This window comes from Myotis yumanensis, unplaced genomic scaffold (genome assembly GCF_028538775.1).
Source record: "Myotis yumanensis isolate MYYU_CA2020_CCGP unplaced genomic scaffold, mMyoYum1.0.hap1 SCAF_7, whole genome shotgun sequence".
Classification (NCBI taxonomy): Eukaryota; Metazoa; Chordata; class Mammalia; order Chiroptera; family Vespertilionidae; genus Myotis; species Myotis yumanensis.
In genome coordinates this window covers 6706566-6729100 of record NW_027223758.1, presented here as the reverse complement: position 1 = coordinate 6729100, position 22535 = coordinate 6706566, and the positions used below count along the sequence as shown (strand labels likewise).

Sequence of the window (22535 nt, the reverse complement as noted above, 5' to 3'; positions counted from 1 at the left end):
AGGTCACCTCTCTGAGAAAGGTTGTTTCCCCAGGTAGGGATTTTTCCCTGAAGTTAGGGAGGGGATAAAACCCCTTAACTAAGTGCCAGGCGGGTAGTTAATCACTTTAACTACAAACAATCACGCTTAAGCTACATAATCTTTACTCCCTGGAATGGAGATAAGAAACACCCTAACCTTTGGAATAGAAATTGATAGGATTAAAATCAACTGGTATATCCGCCTTAACCGGTTTGGCTCAGTGGATAGAGCGTCGGCCTGCGGACTGAAAGGTCCCAGGTTCGATTCCGGTCAAGGGCACGTACCTGGGTTGCGGGCACATCCCCAGTAGGAGATGTGCAGGAGGCAGCTGATCGATGTTTCTCTCTCATCGATGTTTCTAACTCTCTATCTCTCTCCCTTCCTCTCTGTAAAAAATCAATAAAATATATTTAAAATAAAATAAAATAAAATCAACTGGTATAAATACAGATGTAACAAGACAACAGAACACAGAACCTAGAGACAGGACTTGGCTGGAGATCCTACACAGAACCTAGAAACAGAACCTAGCAAGAGAACCTGGCTGAAGAACCTAGAGACAGAACCTAGAGACAGGACTTGGCTGGAGATCCTACACAGAACCTAGAGAGAGAACCTAGAGAGAGAACATGGCAAAAGATCCTGGACAGAACATGGCTACAGAACCTGGCTGGAGATCTAGACAGAACTTGGCTGGAGAACCTAGACAGAACCTGGCTACAGAATCTGGTGGGAGAACCTTGCTATGCTGATCAACTGAATGCTGCCTCCGTGTCATTCATTCTTCGCCGACTCTGTCCACACCTTTGGGGATCCCTGGACCTGCTGGGGTTGGACCCCAACATTCTTCACCCAGCCCTCATTTTGTAAAATAATAGATTGGTTGTTTGGAAAAAAATCAGTTTGAGTTACGAAGAGCTTCTGAATGCTAACACATTTCATTATACCATATACAAAACTGCTTTCTTAAAGTCACTTCCATCTTTGGATATAAGTTTCCCAAAATTCTAATTCTAATTCCCTCTTAAAAGCTGATGCATTCTTGGCCACAATATTTCCCTGAAGTGATGTGCCTGTTTCGTTTACCTTCCAGAAGAAGGTATTGGTATTGTTAAATACCCAGGAACTGAATAAGCGGAGTTTGTCGCTTGCGCTCACAGATCCTGGAAAAGTGGCCGGTTGAGCTGGCACCTCCAGCAGCCCCACAGGCACTGTTCCCACAGGCACTGTCCCCACAGGCACTGTCCCCCAGACACTGTCCCCACAGGCACTGTCCCCCAGACACTGTCCCCACAGGCACTGTCCCCACAGGCACTGTCCCCACAGGCACTGTCCCCCAGACACTGTCCCCACAGGCACTGTCCCCCAGACACTGTCCCCACAGGCACTGTCCCCACAGGCACTGTCCCCCAGACACTGTCCCCACAGGCACTGTCCCCCAGACACTGTCCCCACAGGCACTGTCCCCCAGACACTGTCCCCACAGGCACTGTCCCCACAGGCAGTGTCCCCCAGACACTGTCCCCACAGGCACTGTCCCCCAGACGCTGTCCCCACAGGCACTGTCCCCACAGGCACTGTCCCCCAGACACTGTCCCCACAGGCACTGTCCCCACAGGCACTGTCCCCAAGACACTGTCCCCACAGGCACTGTCCCCCAGACACTGTCCCCACAGGCACTGTCCCCACAGAGACTGTCCCCACAGACACTGTCCCCACAGGCACTGTCCCCCAGACACTGTCCCCACAGGCACTGTCCCCACAGGCACTGTCCCCCAGACACTGTCCCCCAGACACTGTCCCCCAGGCACTGTCCCCCAGACACTGTCCCCCAGGCACTGTCCCCCAGACACTGTCCCCACAGGCACTGTCCCCCAGACACTGTCCCACAGGCACTGTCCCCCAGACACTGTCCCCCAGACACTGTCCCCACAGGCACTGTCCCCCAGGCACTGTCCCCCAGGCACTGTCCCCACAGGCACTGTCCCCCAGACACTGTCCCCACAGGCACTGTCCCCACAGGCACTGTCCCCCAGACACTGTCCCCCAGGCACTGTCCCCCAGGCACTGTCCCCACAGGCACTGTCCCCCAGACACTGTCCCCACAGGCACTGTCCCCACAGGCACTGTCCCCACAGGCACTGTCCCCCAGACACTGTCCCCACAGGCACTGTCCCCCAGACACTGTCCCCACAGGCACTGTCCCCCAGACACTGTCCCCACAGGCACTGTCCCCACAGAGACTGTCCCCACAGGCACTGTCCCCCAGACACTGTCCCCACAGGCACTGTCCCCCAGACACTGTCCCCACAGGCACTGTCCCCACAGGCACTGTCCCCACAGGCACTGTCCCCCAGACACTGTCCCCACAGGCACTGTCCCCACAGGCACTGTCCCCCAGACACTGTCCCCACAGGCACTGTCCCCACAGGCACTGTCCCCCAGACACTGTCCCCCAGGCACTGTCCCCCAGGCACTGTCCCCACAGGCACTGTCCCCCAGACACTGTCCCCACAGGCACTGTCCCCCAGACACTGTCCCCACAGGCACTGTCCCCACAGGCACTGTCCCCACAGGCACTGTCCCCCAGACACTGTCCCCACAGGCACTGTCCCCCAGACACTGTCCCCACAGGCACTGTCCCCACAGAGACTGTCCCCACAGACACTGTCCCCACAGGCACTGTCCCCCAGACACTGTCCCCACAGGCACTGTCCCCCAGACACTGTCCCCACAGGCAGTGTCCCCACAGGCACTGTCCCCACAGGCACTGTCCCCCAGACACTGTCCCCCAGGCACTGTCCCCCAGACACTGTCCCCACAGGCACTGTCCCCACAGGCACTGTCCCCCAGACACTGTCCCCACAGGCACTGTCCCCACAGGCACTGTCCCCCAGACACTGTCCCCACAGGCACTGTCCCCACAGGCACTGTCCCCCAGGCACTGTCCCCACAGGCACTGTCCCCCAGACACTGTCCCCCAGACACTGTCCCCACAGGCACTGTCCCCCAGACACTGTCCCCACAGGCACTGTCCCCACAGGCACTGTCCCCCAGGCACTGTCCCCCAGACACTGTCCCCACAGGCACTGTCCCCCAGACACTGTCCCCACAGGCACTGTCCCAACAGGCACTGTCCCCCAGACACTGTCCCCACAGGCACTGTCCGCACAGACACTGTCCCCACAGGCACTGTCCCCCAGGCACTGTCCCCACAGGCACTGTCCCCACAGGCACTGTCCCCCAGGCACTGTCCCCACAGGCACTGTCCCCACAGGCACTGTCCCCCAGGCACTGTCCCCACAGGCACTGTCCCCACAGGCACTGTCCGCACAGACACTGTCCCCACAGGCACTGTCCCCCAGGCACTGTCCCCACAGGCACTGTCCCCACAGGCACTGTCCCCCAGACACTGTCCCCACAGGCACTGTCCCCACAGGCACTGTCCCCACAGGCACTGTCCCCCAGACACTGTCCCCACAGGCACTGTCCCCACAGGCACTGTCCCCCAGGCACTGTCCCCACAGGCACTGTCCCCCAGACACTGTCCCCCAGACACTGTCCCCACAGGCACTGTCCCCCAGACACTGTCCCCACAGGCACTGTCCCCACAGGCACTGTCCCCCAGGCACTGTCCCCCAGACACTGTCCCCACAGGCACTGTCCCCCAGACACTGTCCCCACAGGCACTGTCCGCACAGACACTGTCCCCACAGGCACTGTCCCCCAGGCACTGTCCCCACAGGCACTGTCCCCCAGACACTGTCCCCACAGGCACTGTCCCCCAGACGCTGTCCCCCAGACACTGTCCCCACAGGCACTGTCCCCCAGACACTGTCCCCACAGGCACTGTCCCCACAGGCACTGTCCCCCAGACACTGTCCCCACAGGCACTGTCCCCCAGACACTGTCCCCACAGGCACTGTCCCCACAGGCACTGTCCCCCAGACACTGTCCCCACAGGCACTGTCCCCACAGGCACTGTCCCCCAGACACTGTCCCCACAGGCACTGTCCCCCAGACACTGTCCCCACAGGCACTGTCCCCCAGACACTGTCCCCCAGACACTGTCCCCCAGACACTGTCCCCACAGGCACTGTCCCCACAGGCACTGTCCCCCAGACGCTGTCCCCACAGGCACTGTCCCCACAGGCACTGTCCCCACAGGCACTGTCCCACAGACACTGTCCCCCAGACACTGTCCCCACAGGCACTGTCCCCACAGGCACTGTCCCCCAGGCACTGTCCCCACAGGCACTGTCCCCCAGACGCTGTCCCCCAGACACTGTCCCCACAGGCACTGTCCCCCAGACACTGTCCCCCAGACACTGTCCCCACAGGCACTGTCCCCCAGACACTGTCCCCACAGGCACTGTCCCCCAGACGCTGTCCCCACAGGCAGTGTCCCCACAGGCACTGTCCCCCAGACACTGTCCCCACAGGCACTGTCCCCCAGACACTGTCCCCACAGGCACTGTCCCCACAGGCACTGTCCCCCAGACACTGTCCCCAAAGGCACTGTCCCCCAGACACTGTCCCCACAGGCACTGTCCCCACAGGCACTGTCCCCCAGACACTGTCCCCACAGGCACTGTCCCCCAGACACTGTCCCCACAGGCACTGTCCCCCAGACGCTGTCCCCACAGGCACTGTCCCCACAGGCACTGTCCCCCAGACACTGTCCCCACAGGCACTGTCCCCCAGACACTGTCCCCACAGGCACTGTCCCCACAGGCACTGTCCCCCAGACACTGTCCCCACAGGCACTGTCCCCACAGGCACTGTCCCCCAGACACTGTCCCCCAGACACTGTCCCCACAGGCACTGTCCCCCAGACACTGTCCCCACAGGCACTGTCCCCACAGGCACTGTCCCCCAGACACTGTCCCCACAGGCACTGTCCCCCAGACACTGTCCCCACAGGCACTGTCCCCACAGGCACTGTCCCCCAGGCACTGTCCCCACAGGCACTGTCCCCACAGGCACTGTCCCCACAGGCACTGTCCCCCAGACACTGTCCCCACAGGCACTGTCCCCCAGACACTGTCCCCACAGGCACTGTCCCCCAGACACTGTCCCCCAGGCACTGTCCCCACAGGCACTGTCCCCCAGACACTGTCCCCACAGGCACTGTCCCCACAGGCACTGTCCCCCAGACACTGTCCCCACAGGCACTGTCCCCCAGACACTGTCCCCCAGACACTGTCCCCCAGACACTGTCCCCACAGGCACTGTCCCCACAGGCACTGTCCCCCAGACACTGTCCCCACAGGCACTGTCCCCCAAACGCTGTCCCCACAGGCACTGTCCCCCAGGCACTGTCCCCACAGGCACTGTCCCCACAGGCACTGTCCCCCAGGCACTGTCCCCCAGACACTGTCCCCACAGGCACTGTCCCCCAGACACTGTCCCCCAGACACTGTCCCCCACAGGCACTGTCCCCACAGGCACTGTCCCCACAGGCACTGTCCCCCAGGCACTGTCCCCACAGGCACTGTCCCCCAGACACTGTCCCCACAGGCACTGTCCCCACAGGCACTGTCCCCCAGGCACTGTCCCCACAGGCACTGTCCCCACAGGCACTGTCCCCCAGACACTGGCCCCACAGGCACTGTCCCCCACAGGCACTGTCCCCACAGGCACTGTCCCCCAGACACTGTCCCCACAGGCACTGTCCCCCAGACACTGTCCCCACAGGCACTGTCCCCCAGACACTGTCCCCCAGACGCTGTCCCCCAGACACTGTCCCCACAGGCACTGTCCCCCAGACACTGTCCCCCAGACACTGTCCCCCAGACACTGTCCCCACAGGCACTGTCCCCCAGACACTGTCCCCACAGGCACTGTCCCCCAGACACTGTCCCCACAGGCACTGTCCCCCAGGCACTGTCCCCACAGGCACTGTCCCCACAGGCACTGTCCCCCAGACACTGTCCCCACAGGCACTGTCCCCCAGGCACTGTCCCCACAGGCACTGTCCCCCAGACACTGTCCCCACAGGCACTGTCCCCCAGACACTGTCCCCCAGACACTGTCCCCACAGACACTGTCCCCCAGACGCTGTCCCCACAGACACTGTCCCCACAGGCACTGTCCCCCAGACACTGTCCCCACAGGCAGTGTCCCCACAGGCACTGTCCCCCAGACACTGTCCCCCAGACACTGTCCCCACAGGCACTGTCCCCCAGACACTGTCCCCACAGGCACTGTCCCCCAGACACTGTCCCCACAGGCAGTGTCCCCACAGGCACTGTCCCCCAGACACTGTCCCCCAGACACTGTCCCCACAGGCACTGTCCCCCAGACACTGTCCCCACAGGCACTGTCCCCCAGACACTGTCCCCACAGGCAGTGTCCCCACAGGCACTGTCCCCCAGACACTGTCCCCCAGGCACTGTCCCCACAGACACTGTCCCCCAGGCACTGTCCCCACAGGCACTGTCCCCCAGACACTGTCCCCACAGGCACTGTCCCCCAGACACTGTCCCCACAGGCACTGTCCCCACAGGCACTGTCCCCCAGACACTGTCCCCACAGGCAGTGTCCCCACAGGCACTGTCCCCCAGACACTGTCCCCACAGGCAGTGTCCCCACAGGCACTGTCCCCCAGACACTGTCCCCCAGGCACTGTCCCCACAGACACTGTCCCCCAGGCACTGTCCCCACAGGCACTGTCCCCCAGACACTGTCCCCACAGGCACTGTCCCTCAGACACTGTCCCCACAGGCACTGTCCCCACAGGCACTGTCCCCCAGACACTGTCCCCACAGGCACTGTCCCCCAGACACTGTCCCCACAGGCACTGTCCCCACAGGCACTGTCCCCACAGGCACTGTCCCCCAGGCACTGTCCCCACAGGCACTGTCCCCACAGGCACTGTCCCCCAGGCACTGTCCCCACAGGCACTGTCCCCCAGACGCTGTCCCCCAGACACTGTCCCCACAGGCACTGTCCCCCAGACACTGTCCCCCAGGCACTGTCCCCACAGGCACTGTCCCCCAGGCACTGTCCCCACAGGCACTGTCCCCCAGACACTGTCCCCACAGGCACTGTCCCCCAGACGCTGTCCCCCAGACGCTGTCCCCACAGGCACTGTCCCCCAGACACTGTCCCCCAGGCACTGTCCCCACAGGCACTGTCCCCCAGGCACTGTCCCCACAGGCACTGTCCCCCAGACACTGTCCCCACAGGCACTGTCCCCCAGGCACTGTCCCCACAGGCACTGTCCCCCAGACACTGTCCCCACAGGCACTGTCCCCCAGACACTGTCCCCCAGGCACTGTCCCCACAGGCACTGTCCCCCAGACACTGTCCCCCAGACACTGTCCCCACAGGCACTGTCCCCCAGACACTGTCCCCACAGGCAGTGTCCCCACAGGCACTGTCCCCCAGACACTGTCCCCCAGGCACTGTCCCCACAGGCACTGTCCCCACAGGCACTGTCCCCCAGACACTGTCCCCCAGACACTGTCCCCACAGGAACTGTCCCCCAGACACTGTCCCCACAGGCACTGTCCCCCAGACGCTGTCCCCCAGACACTGTCCCCACAGGCACTGTCCCCCAGACACTGTCCCCACAGGCACTGTCCCCACAGGCACTGTCCCCCAGACACTGTCCCCACAGGCACTGTCCCCACAGGCACTGTCCCCCAGACACTGGCCCCACAGGCACTGTCCCCCAGACACTGTCCCCACAGGCACTGTCCCCACAGGCACTGTCCCCCAGACATTGTCCCCACAGGCACTGTCCCCCAGACACTGTCCCCACAGGCACCTTCCCCCAGACACTGTCCCCACAGGCACTGTCCCCCAGACGCTGTCCCCCAGACACTGTCCCCACAGGCACTGTCCCCCAGACACTGTCCCCACAGGCACTGTCCCCACAGGCACTGTCCCCCAGACACTGTCCCCACAGGCACTGTCCCCACAGGCACTGTCCCCCAGACACTGGCCCCACAGGCACTGTCCCCCAGACACTGTCCCCACAGGCACTGTCCCCCAGGCACTGTCCCCACAGGCACTGTCCCCCAGACACTGTCCCCACAGGCACTGTCCCCCAGACACTGTCCCCCAGGCACTGTCCCCACAGGCACTGTCCCCCAGGCACTGTCCCCCAGGCACTGTCCCCACAGGCACTGTCCCCCAGACACTGTCCCCACAGACACTGTCCCCCAGACACTGTCCCCACAGGCACTGTCCCCCAGACACTGTCCCCCAGGCAGTGTCCCCACAGGCACTGTCCCCCAGACACTGTCCCCCAGGCACTGTCCCCCAGGCACTGTCCCCCCAGGCACTGTCCCCACAGGCACTGTCCCCCAGACACTGTCCCCACAGGCACTGTCCCCCAGACACTGTCCCCACAGGCACTGTCCCCCAGACACTGTCCCCACAGGCACTGTCCCCACAGGCACTGTCCCCCAGACACTGTCCCCCAGACACTGTCCCCACAGGCACTGTCCCCACAGGCACTGTCCCCCAGACACTGTCCCCACAGGCACTGTCCCCACAGGCACTGTCCCCCAGACACTGTCCCCACAGGCACTGTCCCCCAGACGCTGTCCCCCAGACGCTGTCCCCACAGGCACTGTCCCCCAGACACTGTCCCCACAGGCACTGTCCCCACAGGCACTGTCCCCCAGACGCTGTCCCCACAGGCACTGTCCCCCAGACACTGTCCCCCAGGCACTGTCCCCACAGGCACTGTCCCCCAGACACTGTCCCCACAGGCACTGTCCCCCAGACACTGTCCCCACAGGCAGTGTCCCCACAGGCACTGTCCCCCAGACACTGTCCCCCAGGCACTGTCCCCACAGGCACTGTCCCCACAGGCACTGTCCCCCAGACACTGTCCCCACAGGCACTGTCCCCACAGGCACTGTCCCCCAGACACTGTCCCCCAGACGCTGTCCCCCAGACACTGTCCCCACAGGCACTGTCCCCCAGACACTGTCCCCACAGGCACTGTCCCCACAGGCACTGTCCCCCAGACACTGTCCCCACAGGCACTGTCCCCACAGGCACTGTCCCCCAGACGCTGTCCCCCAGTCACTGTCCCCACAGGCACTGTCCCCCAGACACTGTCCCCACAGGCACTGTCCCCCAGACGCTGTCCCCCAGTCACTGTCCCCACAGACACTGTCCCCCAGACACTGTCCCCACAGGCACTGTCCCCCAGACGCTGTCCCCCAGACACTGTCCCCACAGACACTGTCCCCCAGACACTGTCCCCACAGGCACTGTCCCCCAGACACTGTCCCCACAGGCACTGTCCCCACAGGCACTGTCCCACAGGCACTGTCCCCACAAGCACTGTCCCCACAGGCACTGTCCCCCAGACACTGTCCCCACAGGCACTGTCCCCCAGACACTGTCCCCACAGGCACTGTCCCCCAGACACTGTCCCCACAGGCACTGTCCCCCAGACGCTGTCCCCCAGACGCTGTCCCCACAGGCACCTCCCCCAGACGCTGTCCCCACAGGCACTGTCCCCCAGACACTGTCCCCACAGGCACTGTCCCCACAGGCACTGTCCCCCAGACACTGTCCCCACAGGCACTGTCCCCCAGACACTGTCCCCACAGGCACTGTCCCCACAGGCACTGTCCCCCAGACACTGTCCCCACAGGCACTGTCCCCCAGACACTGTCCCCACAGGCACTGTCCCCCAGGCACTGTCCCCACAGGCACTGTCCCCCAGACACTGTCCCCACAGGCACTGTCCCCCAGACACTGTCCCCCAGGCACTGTCCCCACAGGCACTGTCCCCACAGGCACTGTCCCCCAGACACTGTCCCCACAGGCACTGTCCCCCAGACACTGTCCCCACAGGCACTGTCCCCCAGACACTGTCCCCCAGACACTGTCCCCACAGGCAGTGTCCCCACACCACTGTCCCCCAGACACTGTCCCCCAGGCACTGTCCCCCAGGCACTGTCCCCCAGGCACTGTCCCCCAGACACTGTCCCCACAGGCACTGTCCCCCAGACACTGTCCCCACAGGCACTGTCCCCACAGGCACTGTCCCCCAGACACTGTCCCCACAGGCACTGTCCCCCAGACACTGTCCCCCAGGCACTGTCCCCCAGGCACTGTCCCCACAGGCACTGTCCCCACAGGCACTGTCCCCCAGACACTGTCCCCCAGGCACTGTCCCCCAGGCACTGTCCCCACAGGCACTGTCCCCACAGGCACTGTCCCCCAGACACTGTCCCCACAGGCACTGTCCCCCAGACACTGTCCCCCAGGCACTGTCCCCCAGACACTGTCCCCACAGGCACTGTCCCCCAGACACTGTCCCCCAGGCACTGTCCCCACAGGCACTGTCCCCACAGGCAGTGTCCCCCACAGGCACTGTCCCCACAGGCACTGTCCCCACAGGCACTGTCCCCCAGACACTGTCCCCCAGACACTGTCCCCACAGGCACTGTCCCCACAGGCAGTGTCCCCACAGGCACTGTCCCCCAGACACTGTCCCCACAGGCACTGTCCCCCAGGCACTGTCCCCACAGGCAGTGTCCCCACAGGCACTGTCCCCACAGGCACTGTCCCCCAGACGCTGTCCCCACAGGCACTGTCCCCACAGGCACTGTCCCCACAGGCACTGTCCCCCAGACACTGTCCCCACAGGCAGTGTCCCCACAGGCACTGTCCCCCAGACACTGTCCCCCAGACACTGTCCCCACAGGAACTGTCCCCCAGACACTGTCCCCACAGGCACTGTCCCCCAGACGCTGTCCCCCAGACACTGTCCCCACAGGCACTGTCCCCCAGACACTGTCCCCACAGGCACTGTCCCCACAGGCACTGTCCCCCAGACACTGTCCCCACAGGCACTGTCCCCACAGGCACTGTCCCCCAGACACTGGCCCCACAGGCACTGTCCCCCAGACACTGTCCCCACAGGCACTGTCCCCACAGGCACTGTCCCCCAGACATTGTCCCCACAGGCACTGTCCCCCAGACACTGTCCCCACAGGCACCTTCCCCCAGACACTGTCCCCACAGGCACTGTCCCCCAGACGCTGTCCCCCAGACACTGTCCCCACAGGCACTGTCCCCCAGACACTGTCCCCACAGGCACTGTCCCCACAGGCACTGTCCCCCAGACACTGTCCCCACAGGCACTGTCCCCACAGGCACTGTCCCCCAGACACTGGCCCCACAGGCACTGTCCCCCAGACACTGTCCCCACAGGCACTGTCCCCCAGGCACTGTCCCCACAGGCACTGTCCCCCAGACACTGTCCCCACAGGCACTGTCCCCCAGACACTGTCCCCCAGGCACTGTCCCCACAGGCACTGTCCCCCAGGCACTGTCCCCCAGGCACTGTCCCCACAGGCACTGTCCCCCAGACACTGTCCCCACAGACACTGTCCCCCAGACACTGTCCCCACAGGCACTGTCCCCCAGACACTGTCCCCCAGGCAGTGTCCCCACAGGCACTGTCCCCCAGACACTGTCCCCCAGGCACTGTCCCCCAGGCACTGTCCCCCCAGGCACTGTCCCCACAGGCACTGTCCCCCAGACACTGTCCCCACAGGCACTGTCCCCCAGACACTGTCCCCACAGGCACTGTCCCCCAGACACTGTCCCCACAGGCACTGTCCCCACAGGCACTGTCCCCCAGGCACTGTCCCCCAGACACTGTCCCCACAGGCACTGTCCCCACAGGCACTGTCCCCCAGACACTGTCCCCACAGGCACTGTCCCCACAGGCACTGTCCCCCAGACACTGTCCCCACAGGCACTGTCCCCCAGACGCTGTCCCCCAGACGCTGTCCCCACAGGCACTGTCCCCCAGACACTGTCCCCACAGGCACTGTCCCCACAGGCACTGTCCCCCAGACGCTGTCCCCACAGGCACTGTCCCCCAGACACTGTCCCCCAGGCACTGTCCCCACAGGCACTGTCCCCCAGACACTGTCCCCACAGGCACTGTCCCCCAGACACTGTCCCCACAGGCAGTGTCCCCACAGGCACTGTCCCCCAGACACTGTCCCCCAGGCACTGTCCCCACAGGCACTGTCCCCACAGGCACTGTCCCCCAGACACTGTCCCCACAGGCACTGTCCCCACAGGCACTGTCCCCCAGACACTGTCCCCCAGACGCTGTCCCCCAGACACTGTCCCCACAGGCACTGTCCCCCAGACACTGTCCCCACAGGCACTGTCCCCACAGGCACTGTCCCCCAGACACTGTCCCCACAGGCACTGTCCCCACAGGCACTGTCCCCACAGGCACTGTCCCCCAGACGCTGTCCCCCAGTCACTGTCCCCACAGGCACTGTCCCCCAGACACTGTCCCCACAGGCACTGTCCCCCAGACGCTGTCCCCCAGTCACTGTCCCCACAGACACTGTCCCCCAGACACTGTCCCCACAGGCACTGTCCCCCAGACGCTGTCCCCCAGACACTGTCCCCACAGACACTGTCCCCCAGACACTGTCCCCACAGGCACTGTCCCCCAGACACTGTCCCCACAGGCACTGTCCCCACAGGCACTGTCCCACAGGCACTGTCCCCACAAGCACTGTCCCCACAGGCACTGTCCCCCAGACACTGTCCCCACAGGCACTGTCCCCCAGACACTGTCCCCACAGGCACTGTCCCCCAGACACTGTCCCCACAGGCACTGTCCCCCAGACGCTGTCCCCCAGACGCTGTCCCCACAGGCACCTCCCCCAGACGCTGTCCCCACAGGCACTGTCCCCCAGACACTGTCCCCACAGGCACTGTCCCCACAGGCACTGTCCCCCAGACACTGTCCCCACAGGCACTGTCCCCCAGACACTGTCCCCACAGGCACTGTCCCCACAGGCACTGTCCCCCAGACACTGTCCCCACAGGCACTGTCCCCCAGACACTGTCCCCACAGGCACTGTCCCCCAGGCACTGTCCCCACAGGCACTGTCCCCCAGACACTGTCCCCACAGGCACTGTCCCCCAGACACTGTCCCCCAGGCACTGTCCCCACAGGCACTGTCCCCACAGGCACTGTCCCCCAGACACTGTCCCCACAGGCACTGTCCCCCAGACACTGTCCCCACAGGCACTGTCCCCCAGACACTGTCCCCCAGACACTGTCCCCACAGGCAGTGTCCCCACACCACTGTCCCCCAGACACTGTCCCCCAGGCACTGTCCCCCAGGCACTGTCCCCCAGGCACTGTCCCCCAGACACTGTCCCCACAGGCACTGTCCCCCAGACACTGTCCCCACAGGCACTGTCCCCACAGGCACTGTCCCCCAGACACTGTCCCCACAGGCACTGTCCCCCAGACACTGTCCCCCAGGCACTGTCCCCCAGGCACTGTCCCCACAGGCACTGTCCCCACAGGCACTGTCCCCCAGACACTGTCCCCCAGGCACTGTCCCCCAGGCACTGTCCCCACAGGCACTGTCCCCACAGGCACTGTCCCCCAGACACTGTCCCCACAGGCACTGTCCCCCAGACACTGTCCCCCAGGCACTGTCCCCCAGACACTGTCCCCACAGGCACTGTCCCCCAGACACTGTCCCCCAGGCACTGTCCCCACAGGCACTGTCCCCACAGGCAGTGTCCCCACAGGCACTGTCCCCACAGGCACTGTCCCCACAGGCACTGTCCCCCAGACACTGTCCCCCAGACACTGTCCCCACAGGCACTGTCCCCACAGGCAGTGTCCCCACAGGCACTGTCCCCCAGACACTGTCCCCACAGGCACTGTCCCCCAGGCACTGTCCCCACAGGCAGTGTCCCCACAGGCACTGTCCCCACAGGCACTGTCCCCCAGACGCTGTCCCCACAGGCACTGTCCCCACAGGCACTGTCCCCACAGGCACTGTCCCCCAGACACTGTCCCCACAGGCACTGTCCCCCAGGCACTGTCCCCCAGACACTATCCCCCCAGACACTGTCCCCACAGGCACTGTCCCCCAGACACTGTCCCCACAGGCACTGTCCCCCAGACACTGTCCCCACAGGCACTGTCCCCCAGGCACTGTCCCCACAGGCACTGTCCCCACAGGCACTGTCCCCCAGACACTGTCCCCACAGGCACTGTCCCCACAGGCACTGTCCCCACAGGGACTGTCCCCACAGGCACTGTCCCCCAGACACTGTCCCCCAGGCACTGTCCCCACAGGCAGTGTCCCCCAGACACTGTCCCCCAGACACTGTCCCCACAGGCACTGTCCCCACAGGCACTGTCCCCCAGACACTGTCCCCCAGGCACTGTCCCCACAGGCAGTGTCCCCCAGACACTGTCCCCCAGACACTGTCCCCACAGGCACTGTCCCCACAGGCACTGTCCCCACAGGCACTGTCCCCCAGACACTGTCCCCACAGGCACTGTCCCCCAGACACTGTCCCCCAGACACTGTCCCCACAGGCACTGTCCCCACAGGCACTGTCCCCACAGGCACTGTCCCCCAGACACTGTCCCCACAGGCACTGTACCCCAGGCACTGTCCCCCAGACACTGTCCCCACAGGCACTGTCCCCACAGGCACTGTCCCCACAGGCACTGTCCCCCAGACACTGTCCCCACAGGCACTGTCCCCCAGACACTGTCCCCCAGACACTGTCCCCACAGGCACTGTCCCCACAGGCACTGTCCCCACAGGCACTGTCCCCCAGACACTGTCCCCACAGGCACTGTCCCCACAGGCACTGTCCCCACAGGCAGTGTCCCCACAGGCACTGTCCCCCAGACACTGTCCCCACAGGCAGTGTCCCCACAGGCACTGTCCCCCAGACACTGTCCCCACAGGCACTGTCCCCACAGGCACTGTCCCCCAGACACTGTCCCCACAGGCACTGTCCCCCAGACACTGTCCCCACAGGCACTGTCCCCACAGGCACTGTCCCCACAGGCACTGTCCCCCAGACACTGTCCCCACAGGCACTGTCCCCCAGACACTGTCCCCACAGGCAGTGTCCCCACAGGCACTGTCCCCACAGGCACTGTCCCCACAGGCACTGTCCCCCAGACACTGTCCCCACAGGCACTGTCCCCACAGGCACTGTCCCCACAGGCACTGTCCCCCAGACACTGTCCCCACAGGCACTGTCCCCCAGGCACTGTCCCCACAGGCAGTGTCCCCACAGGCACTGTCCCCCAGACACTGTCCCCACAGGCACTGTCCCCACAGGCACTGTCCCCACAGGCACTGTCCCCCAGACACTGTCCCCACAGGCACTGTCCCCACAGGCACTGTCCCCCAGACACTGTCCCCACAGGCACTGTCCCCCAGACACTGTCCCCCAGACGCTGTCCCCACAGGCACTGTCCCCACAGGCACTGTCCCCACAGGCACTGTCCCCACAGGCACTGTCCCCCAGACACTGTCCCCACAGGCACTGTCCCCCAGACACTGTCCCCCAGACGCTGTCCCCACAGGCACTGTCCCCACAGGCAGTGTCCCCACAGGCACTGTCCCCACAGGCACTGTCCCCCAGGCACTGTCCCCACAGGCACTGTCCCCACAGGCACTGTCCCCCAGGCACTGTCCCCACAGGCACTGTCCCCACAGGCACTGTCCCCCAGACACTGTCCCCCAGGCACTGTCCCCACAGGCAGTGTCCCCCAGACACTGTCCCCACAGGCACTGTCCCCACAGGCACTGTCCCCCAGGCACTGTCCCCCAGGCACTGTCCCCACAGGCAGTGTCCCCCAGACACTGTCCCCCAGACACTGTCCCCACAGGCACTGTCCCCACAGGCACTGTCCCCCAGACACTGTCCCCACAGGCAGTGTCCCCACAGGCACTGTCCCCCAGGCACTGTCCCCCAGACACTGTCCCCCAGGCACTGTCCCCACAGGCACTGTCCCCCAGACACTGTCCCCACAGGCACTGTCCCCACAGGCACTGTCCCCCAGACACTGTCCCCACAGGCACTGTCCCCACAGGCACTGTCCCCCAGGCACTGTCCCCCAGACACTGTCCCCACAGGCACTGTCCCCCAGACACTGTCCCCACAGGCACTGTCCCCACAGGCACTGTCCCCCAGGCACTGTCCCCCAGACACTGTCCCCACAGGCACTGTCCCCACAGGCACTGTCCCCACAGGCAGTGTCCCCCAGACACTGTCCCCACAGGCACTGTCCCCACAGGCACTGTCCCCACAGGCACTGTCCCCCAGACACTGTCCCCACAGGCACTGTCCCCACAGGCACTGTCCCCCAGACGCTGTCCCCACAGGCACTGTCACCCAGACGCTGTCCCCACAGGCACTGTCCCCCAGACACTGTCCCCACAGGCACTGTCCCCACAGGCACTGTCCCCCAGACACTGTCCCCACAGGCACTGTCCCCACAGGCACTGTCCCCCAGGCACTGTCCCCACAGGCACTGTCCCCACAGGCACTGTCCCCCAGACACTGTCCCCACAGGCACTGTCCCCACAGGCACTGTCCCCCAGACACTGTCCCCACAGGCACTGTCCCCACAGGCACTGTCCCCCAGGCACTGTCCCCACAGGCACTGTCACCCAGACGCTGTCCCCACAGGCACTGTCCCCACAGACACTGTCCCCACAGCCACTGTCCCCACAGACACTGTCCCCACAGGCACTGTCCCCCAGACGCTGTCCCCACAGGCACTGTCACCCAGACGCTGTCCCCACAGGCACTGTCCCACAGGCACTGTCCCCCAGACGCTGTCCCCACAGGCACTGTCCCCCAGGCACTGTCCCCACAGGCACTGTCCCCACAGGCACTGTCCCCCAGACACTGTCCCCACAGGCACTGTCCCCACAGGCACTGTCCCCCAGACACTGTCCCCACAGGCACTGTACCCACAGGCACTGTCCCCCAGACACTGTCCCCACAGGCACTGTCCCCCAGACACTGTCCCCCAGGCACTGTCCCCACAGGCACTGTCCCCACAGGCACTGTCCCCCAGACACTGTCCCCACAGGCACTGTCCCCACAGACACTGTCCCCACAGGCACTGTCCCCCAGACACTGTCCCCACAGACACTGTCCCCACAGACACTGTCCCCCAGACGCTGTCCCCACAGGCACTGTCCCCCAGACACTGTCCCCACAGACACTGTCCCCACAGGCACTGTTCCCCAGACGCTGTCCCCACAGGCACTGTCACCCAGACGCTGTCCCCCAGGCACTGTCCCCACAGGCACTGTCCCCACAGGCACTGTCCCCCAGACGCTGTCCCCACAGACACTGTCCCCACAGGCACTGTCCCCCAGACACTGTCCCCACAGGCACTGTCCCCCAGACACTGTCCCCCAGGCACTGTCCCCACAGGCACTGTCCCCCAGACGCTGTCCCCCAGACGCTGTCCCCACAGACACTGTCCCCACAGGCACTGTCCCCCAGACGCTGTCCCCCATACGCTGTCCTGCCTCAGAGCGGGACATGCTTCCTCCCGACCCTCAGCTCGCCACCGGAGCAGTCAGGGTGCAGACGGAATACAGTTCCTAGCTCTGCTGCTTCCCCAAGGACATTAGTGAGTAACACGGCCCTTTATTTCTGCTTCCCGTGCACAAAGGTGATGGGCACTGCTTTGCTTTGTACTGAGGCACCTCCACGGCTCCTGCACAACCAGGGCCAATGCCACACAGCAAAGGGCATATTGGCATTAATTCATTATTTAAGGACAATATTTTTAAAAATCCTTAGCCAAGGATATGTTTCTATTGATTTTTAGAGAGAGAGGAATGGAGAGGAAGAAAGAGAGGGAGAGAGAGAAGGAAAGGGAGAGGGAGAGGGAGAAGGAAAGAGAGAAACATCGATCGGTTGCTTCCCATATGCACTTTGACCAGGAATCAAACCCACAGCCTTTGTGGTGTAGGGACGACACTCCAACCATCCGATCCACCTGGCCAGGACAACCCTATCTAAGAAAGAGGGAATATGCTAATTGACCCTCACACCATCACAAAGATGGCGGCACCCACAGCCAATAAGGAGGTGATATGCTAATTAACCCTCACACCATTGCAAAAATGGCGGCACCCACAGCCAATAAGGAGGGAATATGCTAATTAACTGTCATGCCCTCAAAGATGGCAGCATCCACAACCATAAGATGGCAGTGCCCAGCCCTGCTGGGGCGGCAGGCACATGGCAAGGCTGGGCCCACCCCCAGGCAGACCTGGCTGCTCCACGTGCCTGCCTCTGGAGCCCCCAGTACCTTCAGCCCCGCAGGGCCGGCCGAGGCTTGTGCTGCTGGCAGTGGCAGCAGCAGAGGTGTGATGGGGGCGTCGCTTTCCCCTGATCGCTGGGTCACCTCCCGCCCCTGAGGGCTCCCGGACGGTGAAAGGGGGCAGGCCGGGCTGAGGGGAGCCCCCCCAGGGCATGAATTTTCATTCACTGGGCCTCTAGTTAACAATAACAAGTTTGCTCTCATGGCCCTGATTGGTTTCAAGGACCTCTAGGGGCCTATGAAACATACTTAGGAACTGTTGCTTTAATTTATTGGCTCATGGCTGCCTTCTGGTTATTTTCAAGAGCCTTTTTATAAAAGCGTGACTTTTTTCAGCATTTTCAAAGTGACAGAAAACTCCACTCCAGCCCTCCATTCTCCCATCGCCCACGGCCTCCCACCGCGTCCCCAAACCGACTGAACCTCGGTACCTGCTTGCAGGTGTAGCTGCAGTGCTCACACTTGAACTTCTTCTCGCTCCTATGAGTTTTCTGGTGCTGAAGGAGGCCATAGCGGTCGTGGAAGACAGCAGGACAGTAGCAGCACTCCATCCCTGTGGCTTTGTAAGTGTGCAGGTTGCGTATATGGACCCCTAAAACCGTTACAGGACATTACATTTGGGGGCGTTATTTCCTGTGAGGCTGCTCTAAGCCAGGGTTCCTCACGCAGCACTATTAGCACAGGGAGGGTGCAGGACCTTTAGCAGCATCCCTGGCCTCTGCCCACTAGATGCCAGGAGCATCCTTTCCTTCTCACAACCAAAATACCACGAGGCTGCACTCATGCAAACCAGCCACCAGAGGGCACCACAGGACTTCTGGAAAAAATACAAGTTCCCAGACTAGTTCCTGCAGCCCAGCTGCCTCCCTGGCATCAGGCCCAGGGCTCCACAGGTTCCCCTGCAGAAAGAAGTTCAGCAACTCAAACACTCACGCAGGTCGCTCTTCCTGGCGATGAGCGCGGCGCAGTGCGGACACTGGTACTTGGGGACGTTCTCGCTGTGCTTCTGCACGATGTGTATTTTCATGGTGCCGCTCTGGGTGAAGCGCGCGTGGCACACGTGGCACTCGTAGGGCTTCTCCCCTGCAGGGTGACGACAAAGACGACCCTGGCAGGGGGGCCTCACCCCGCACGCCTCATCCTCCCCAAAGGACACTGGGGCTGAAAGCTTGTCTTTTGTTCCCTGGGCCCCTTCTTCAACCCCTTCCTCCTATGTCCACCCCCAATTAGTACAAAATTCCCAAGTCGAGCCCAGGCTGCCATCTAGTTCCCATCCTCGGTGTAAGGAGCTGAGAAGCACATGTGAACATATTGCTTCTACAACGCAATATAAAGTACGTGCACGCTGGGACCAGCGCTCTGTTTTACGCGCTTCCGGGTTGAGGATGCGTTAAGGAGCTGACTTTTAAATCCTGAACAACCAATGGCAGCAAATGCTTGATGATGTCTTCCTTGTCACAGCGGCGTGACAGCACAGGGCTTACGTGGGCTCCTGGACGCCACATAAACGCAAAGGCACAGCGCGAGTCCCCAGGCCTAGAAGGCGCGGAGACACTCACCCTGACGCTCGAACCTGAAGAGTAAGGCTTACCAGCTCACTTCTGAACTGAGACGTGGCCTTCAGCGTGAGCCCCTCTTACCTGAGTGTGTCCTCATGTGTCGTTTCAGCTTGTGGGTGTCCTTGCTGGCGTAGCTGCAGAGGTGGCACTGGTAGGGACGCTCCCCCGTGTGTGACCGGATGTGGCGCTTCAACTTACTTGCCTAGTAAACACATGGAAGGTACTTGTTTGCAAGAGAAACCAGAGAATTTCAGATCCAATCTATCAGCATTATAGAGAGAGATTGACATTTTAACCTCAGACCATACTTGGCACCCTGAGAAACACGAAGAGGTCATTACTTGTTACCTTCTGTTGCGAATGACTGTTTTTCATTTGACGTGCGTTTAAGATCCTTCGGGAGCAACCAGCAGTAGTTTCCAGAGACTCTCAGATTCAACTTCACGTTCTACAGGGAACACTGCAAGCTGGCCACTCGGTGCCACACGGGATTGATTTCCATTTCCAAGGCCGCTTACACTCGGGCGGCAAAGTTTAGGCCGCGACGCAGAAGCACAGAGCAGGGCGCTTTCGTTTGCATAAGTAACAGGAGGATTTTGAAACAGTCGCTCTCTGAGAGGCAGACACCTGTCTGAGGCCCTTCTCAGGTTCTGTGGGGCCCACGTGGCCATCAGAGATGGTGCCATGTGCCTGGAGTTTCTTTACAATGAGTCACTTTTAAGTGGAAGAACGTACATTCTAATTTGATTAATTACGTACCCCAGGCAACCAGTGAGAAGGCAAACCGCCCATTACCTCCCATTTGATCACTTTTGCCTGATGGTTCTGTTACCCCCCAGAACCAGGGCAGGGGTGACGGAAGTCAGAGAGCCCGCATGCCCTGCCTGTGGTCTCTGGGTCTCATTCCCTAATAAGTGACATGCACACATAAGCCCGAAGAACATTCAAGAACAAATGAAGACTTAGATCTAAACCAAAAGCATTAGTTTTTTGTTTTTTTTTCAGATGAAAAGTAGATGTCTTCAAGTAAATCAGAAAGTGAAACAAAAAGAATTTTTAAGATGATAGCATGAAAGATTTGATGAAGGGCTGTGATGATCAAAGGCAGCTATGTGTCAAGCTCCTCCGGATGGCTTCGCAGGGGAGGGTGTGGGAGGGGGCGCTCAGAGCTTTCACAGGATGTCTTGGGCACCCCAGCGTGATGCATTCCTGCCGGCGTCTGTGTGAGAAATGGCGTGGGGGTGCGGGGAGCTCAGGACGCCCCGCTTAAAGCAGACCAGTATGGCAAGACTTGGAAACTTCATAAAACGGGGTCACGCGTGCCAGGCCGGCCAGTCCACAGGCTGCATGCAGACGGCGGGCTCCGGACGAGGGTCTCAGTGCACCTCCATGTTTGCACTCAGAACCCTCAGGACACCAACCGAAGTCCACTCCAGGCTCCAGCGTCTTAGATGGCCTTGTTCTTTGAAACTTTCATTTTTGTGTTTTCAAACTAAAGTGACAACCTTTAACTCGGATGGGAAAGAACTTTCAAAAATAGTAAGAGCAGAAAAAAATTCTTGGAATCAGAGTCTGACCCTGTCCGTGAAATTCCCTCGTGTGTGAAACGAGGTTGCATCATTCCCCTCTTTCAACGTTAGTCGTGCCCTTTAACTTAGTTCCCTTCCGGAGTGCAGTATCCTGTCCCAACTGGGCTCAAAACCAGGTCCCACAGGTGTCCCGACAGACAGTGGAGTCCTTAAAAATTCCTCGTAGAATAGACAGTGAAAGCAATGGTCACGTTCGTTCGTCTCATCCAGCGGGCGGCTGAGCCTGCTAGAAGGTCTAAATCAGGGGTCCTCAAACTACGGCCCGCGGGCCACATGCGGCCCGCCGAAAACATTTATCCGGCCCGCCGGGTGTTTTTGCCGCCGCTGCCTGTTGCTTAGCAGCTGACTAGTTGTTTTTTAAACTATAGTCCGGCCCTCCGACGGTCTGAGGGACAGTGAACTGACCCCCTGTTTAAAAAGTTTGAGGACCCCTGGTCTAAATGAAAGGATCTAGTTGATATGACCGGGACACATGACTGAAGTTTGAAACACTCGGTTTCTCTGTAGTATCAGCGGATGGTATGTTTAAACCTTCAAGCAAGTCGCTTTGTATCTGACCAAGAGCCACTGAGGCAAAAGTGTCAGCCACCCTGCAGCCTGGATCTGGGGTCTGTGTGGAGCGGATACATTTGCGTCTGTGGACCTGAGCGCTCCCTAACATACGAGGGAGAGCTTTGAGCATAATTTGAGATTTATTTCCCAAGCACCTCACGCAGTTCTATTTGTAATTTGTACACTTTTATATATTGCTTTTGCTAACAGGTAATCAAAGCAAAAAGAAATCCAATTTTCTATTTTCAATTTAGAAAATTGAATGACTATTATTTCCTGCATAGACTGTGTATGAATAATATCTTTAATAAAACCTCTTTTGTAAGGGATTCTGCTGTTAGTTTAATGTAACATAATTTACAGCAACTTCCTAATAAGACGCCACGAAGCTTTAAGCACACGTGTGAACTTACTTCTACGCTCGCATACTTGCACGTGGAACACTTAAACGGCTTCTCGTGAGTGTGTCTGTACCGTCTGTGCCGGATGAGCTCTCCGCTGGTGACAAATGCCATGTCACAGTCACCACACTTGTGCGGCCTGGTTCCTGTAAAACCACACAGTTTATCCTGTTCAGCAAGATTTCACCACAAGTTTCCTTAGAAATGTGTAACGTCTGAGTTACACTCAGCCTCCACATGCATTACATGTGACGAAGAGGCTTGC

At 61.6% G+C, this 22535-nt stretch overlaps 1 protein-coding gene across 1 annotated transcript in view; it reads right to left on the bottom strand.

Annotated features, from left to right (window-relative positions):
- CTCFL (CCCTC-binding factor like) overlaps window positions 1-22535 on the bottom strand; it is a 37078-nt gene that overhangs the window by 11043 nt on the left and 3500 nt on the right. The window contains exons 4-7 of the mRNA XM_070421377.1: window positions 22283-22416; window positions 19810-19930; window positions 19103-19252; window positions 18601-18761 (exon numbers count right to left, since the gene is read on the bottom strand). Coding sequence (XP_070277478.1) covers window positions 18601-18761; window positions 19103-19252; window positions 19810-19930; window positions 22283-22416 — 566 coding nt within the window. The remainder of the gene's footprint in view (window positions 1-18600; window positions 18762-19102; window positions 19253-19809; window positions 19931-22282; window positions 22417-22535) is intronic.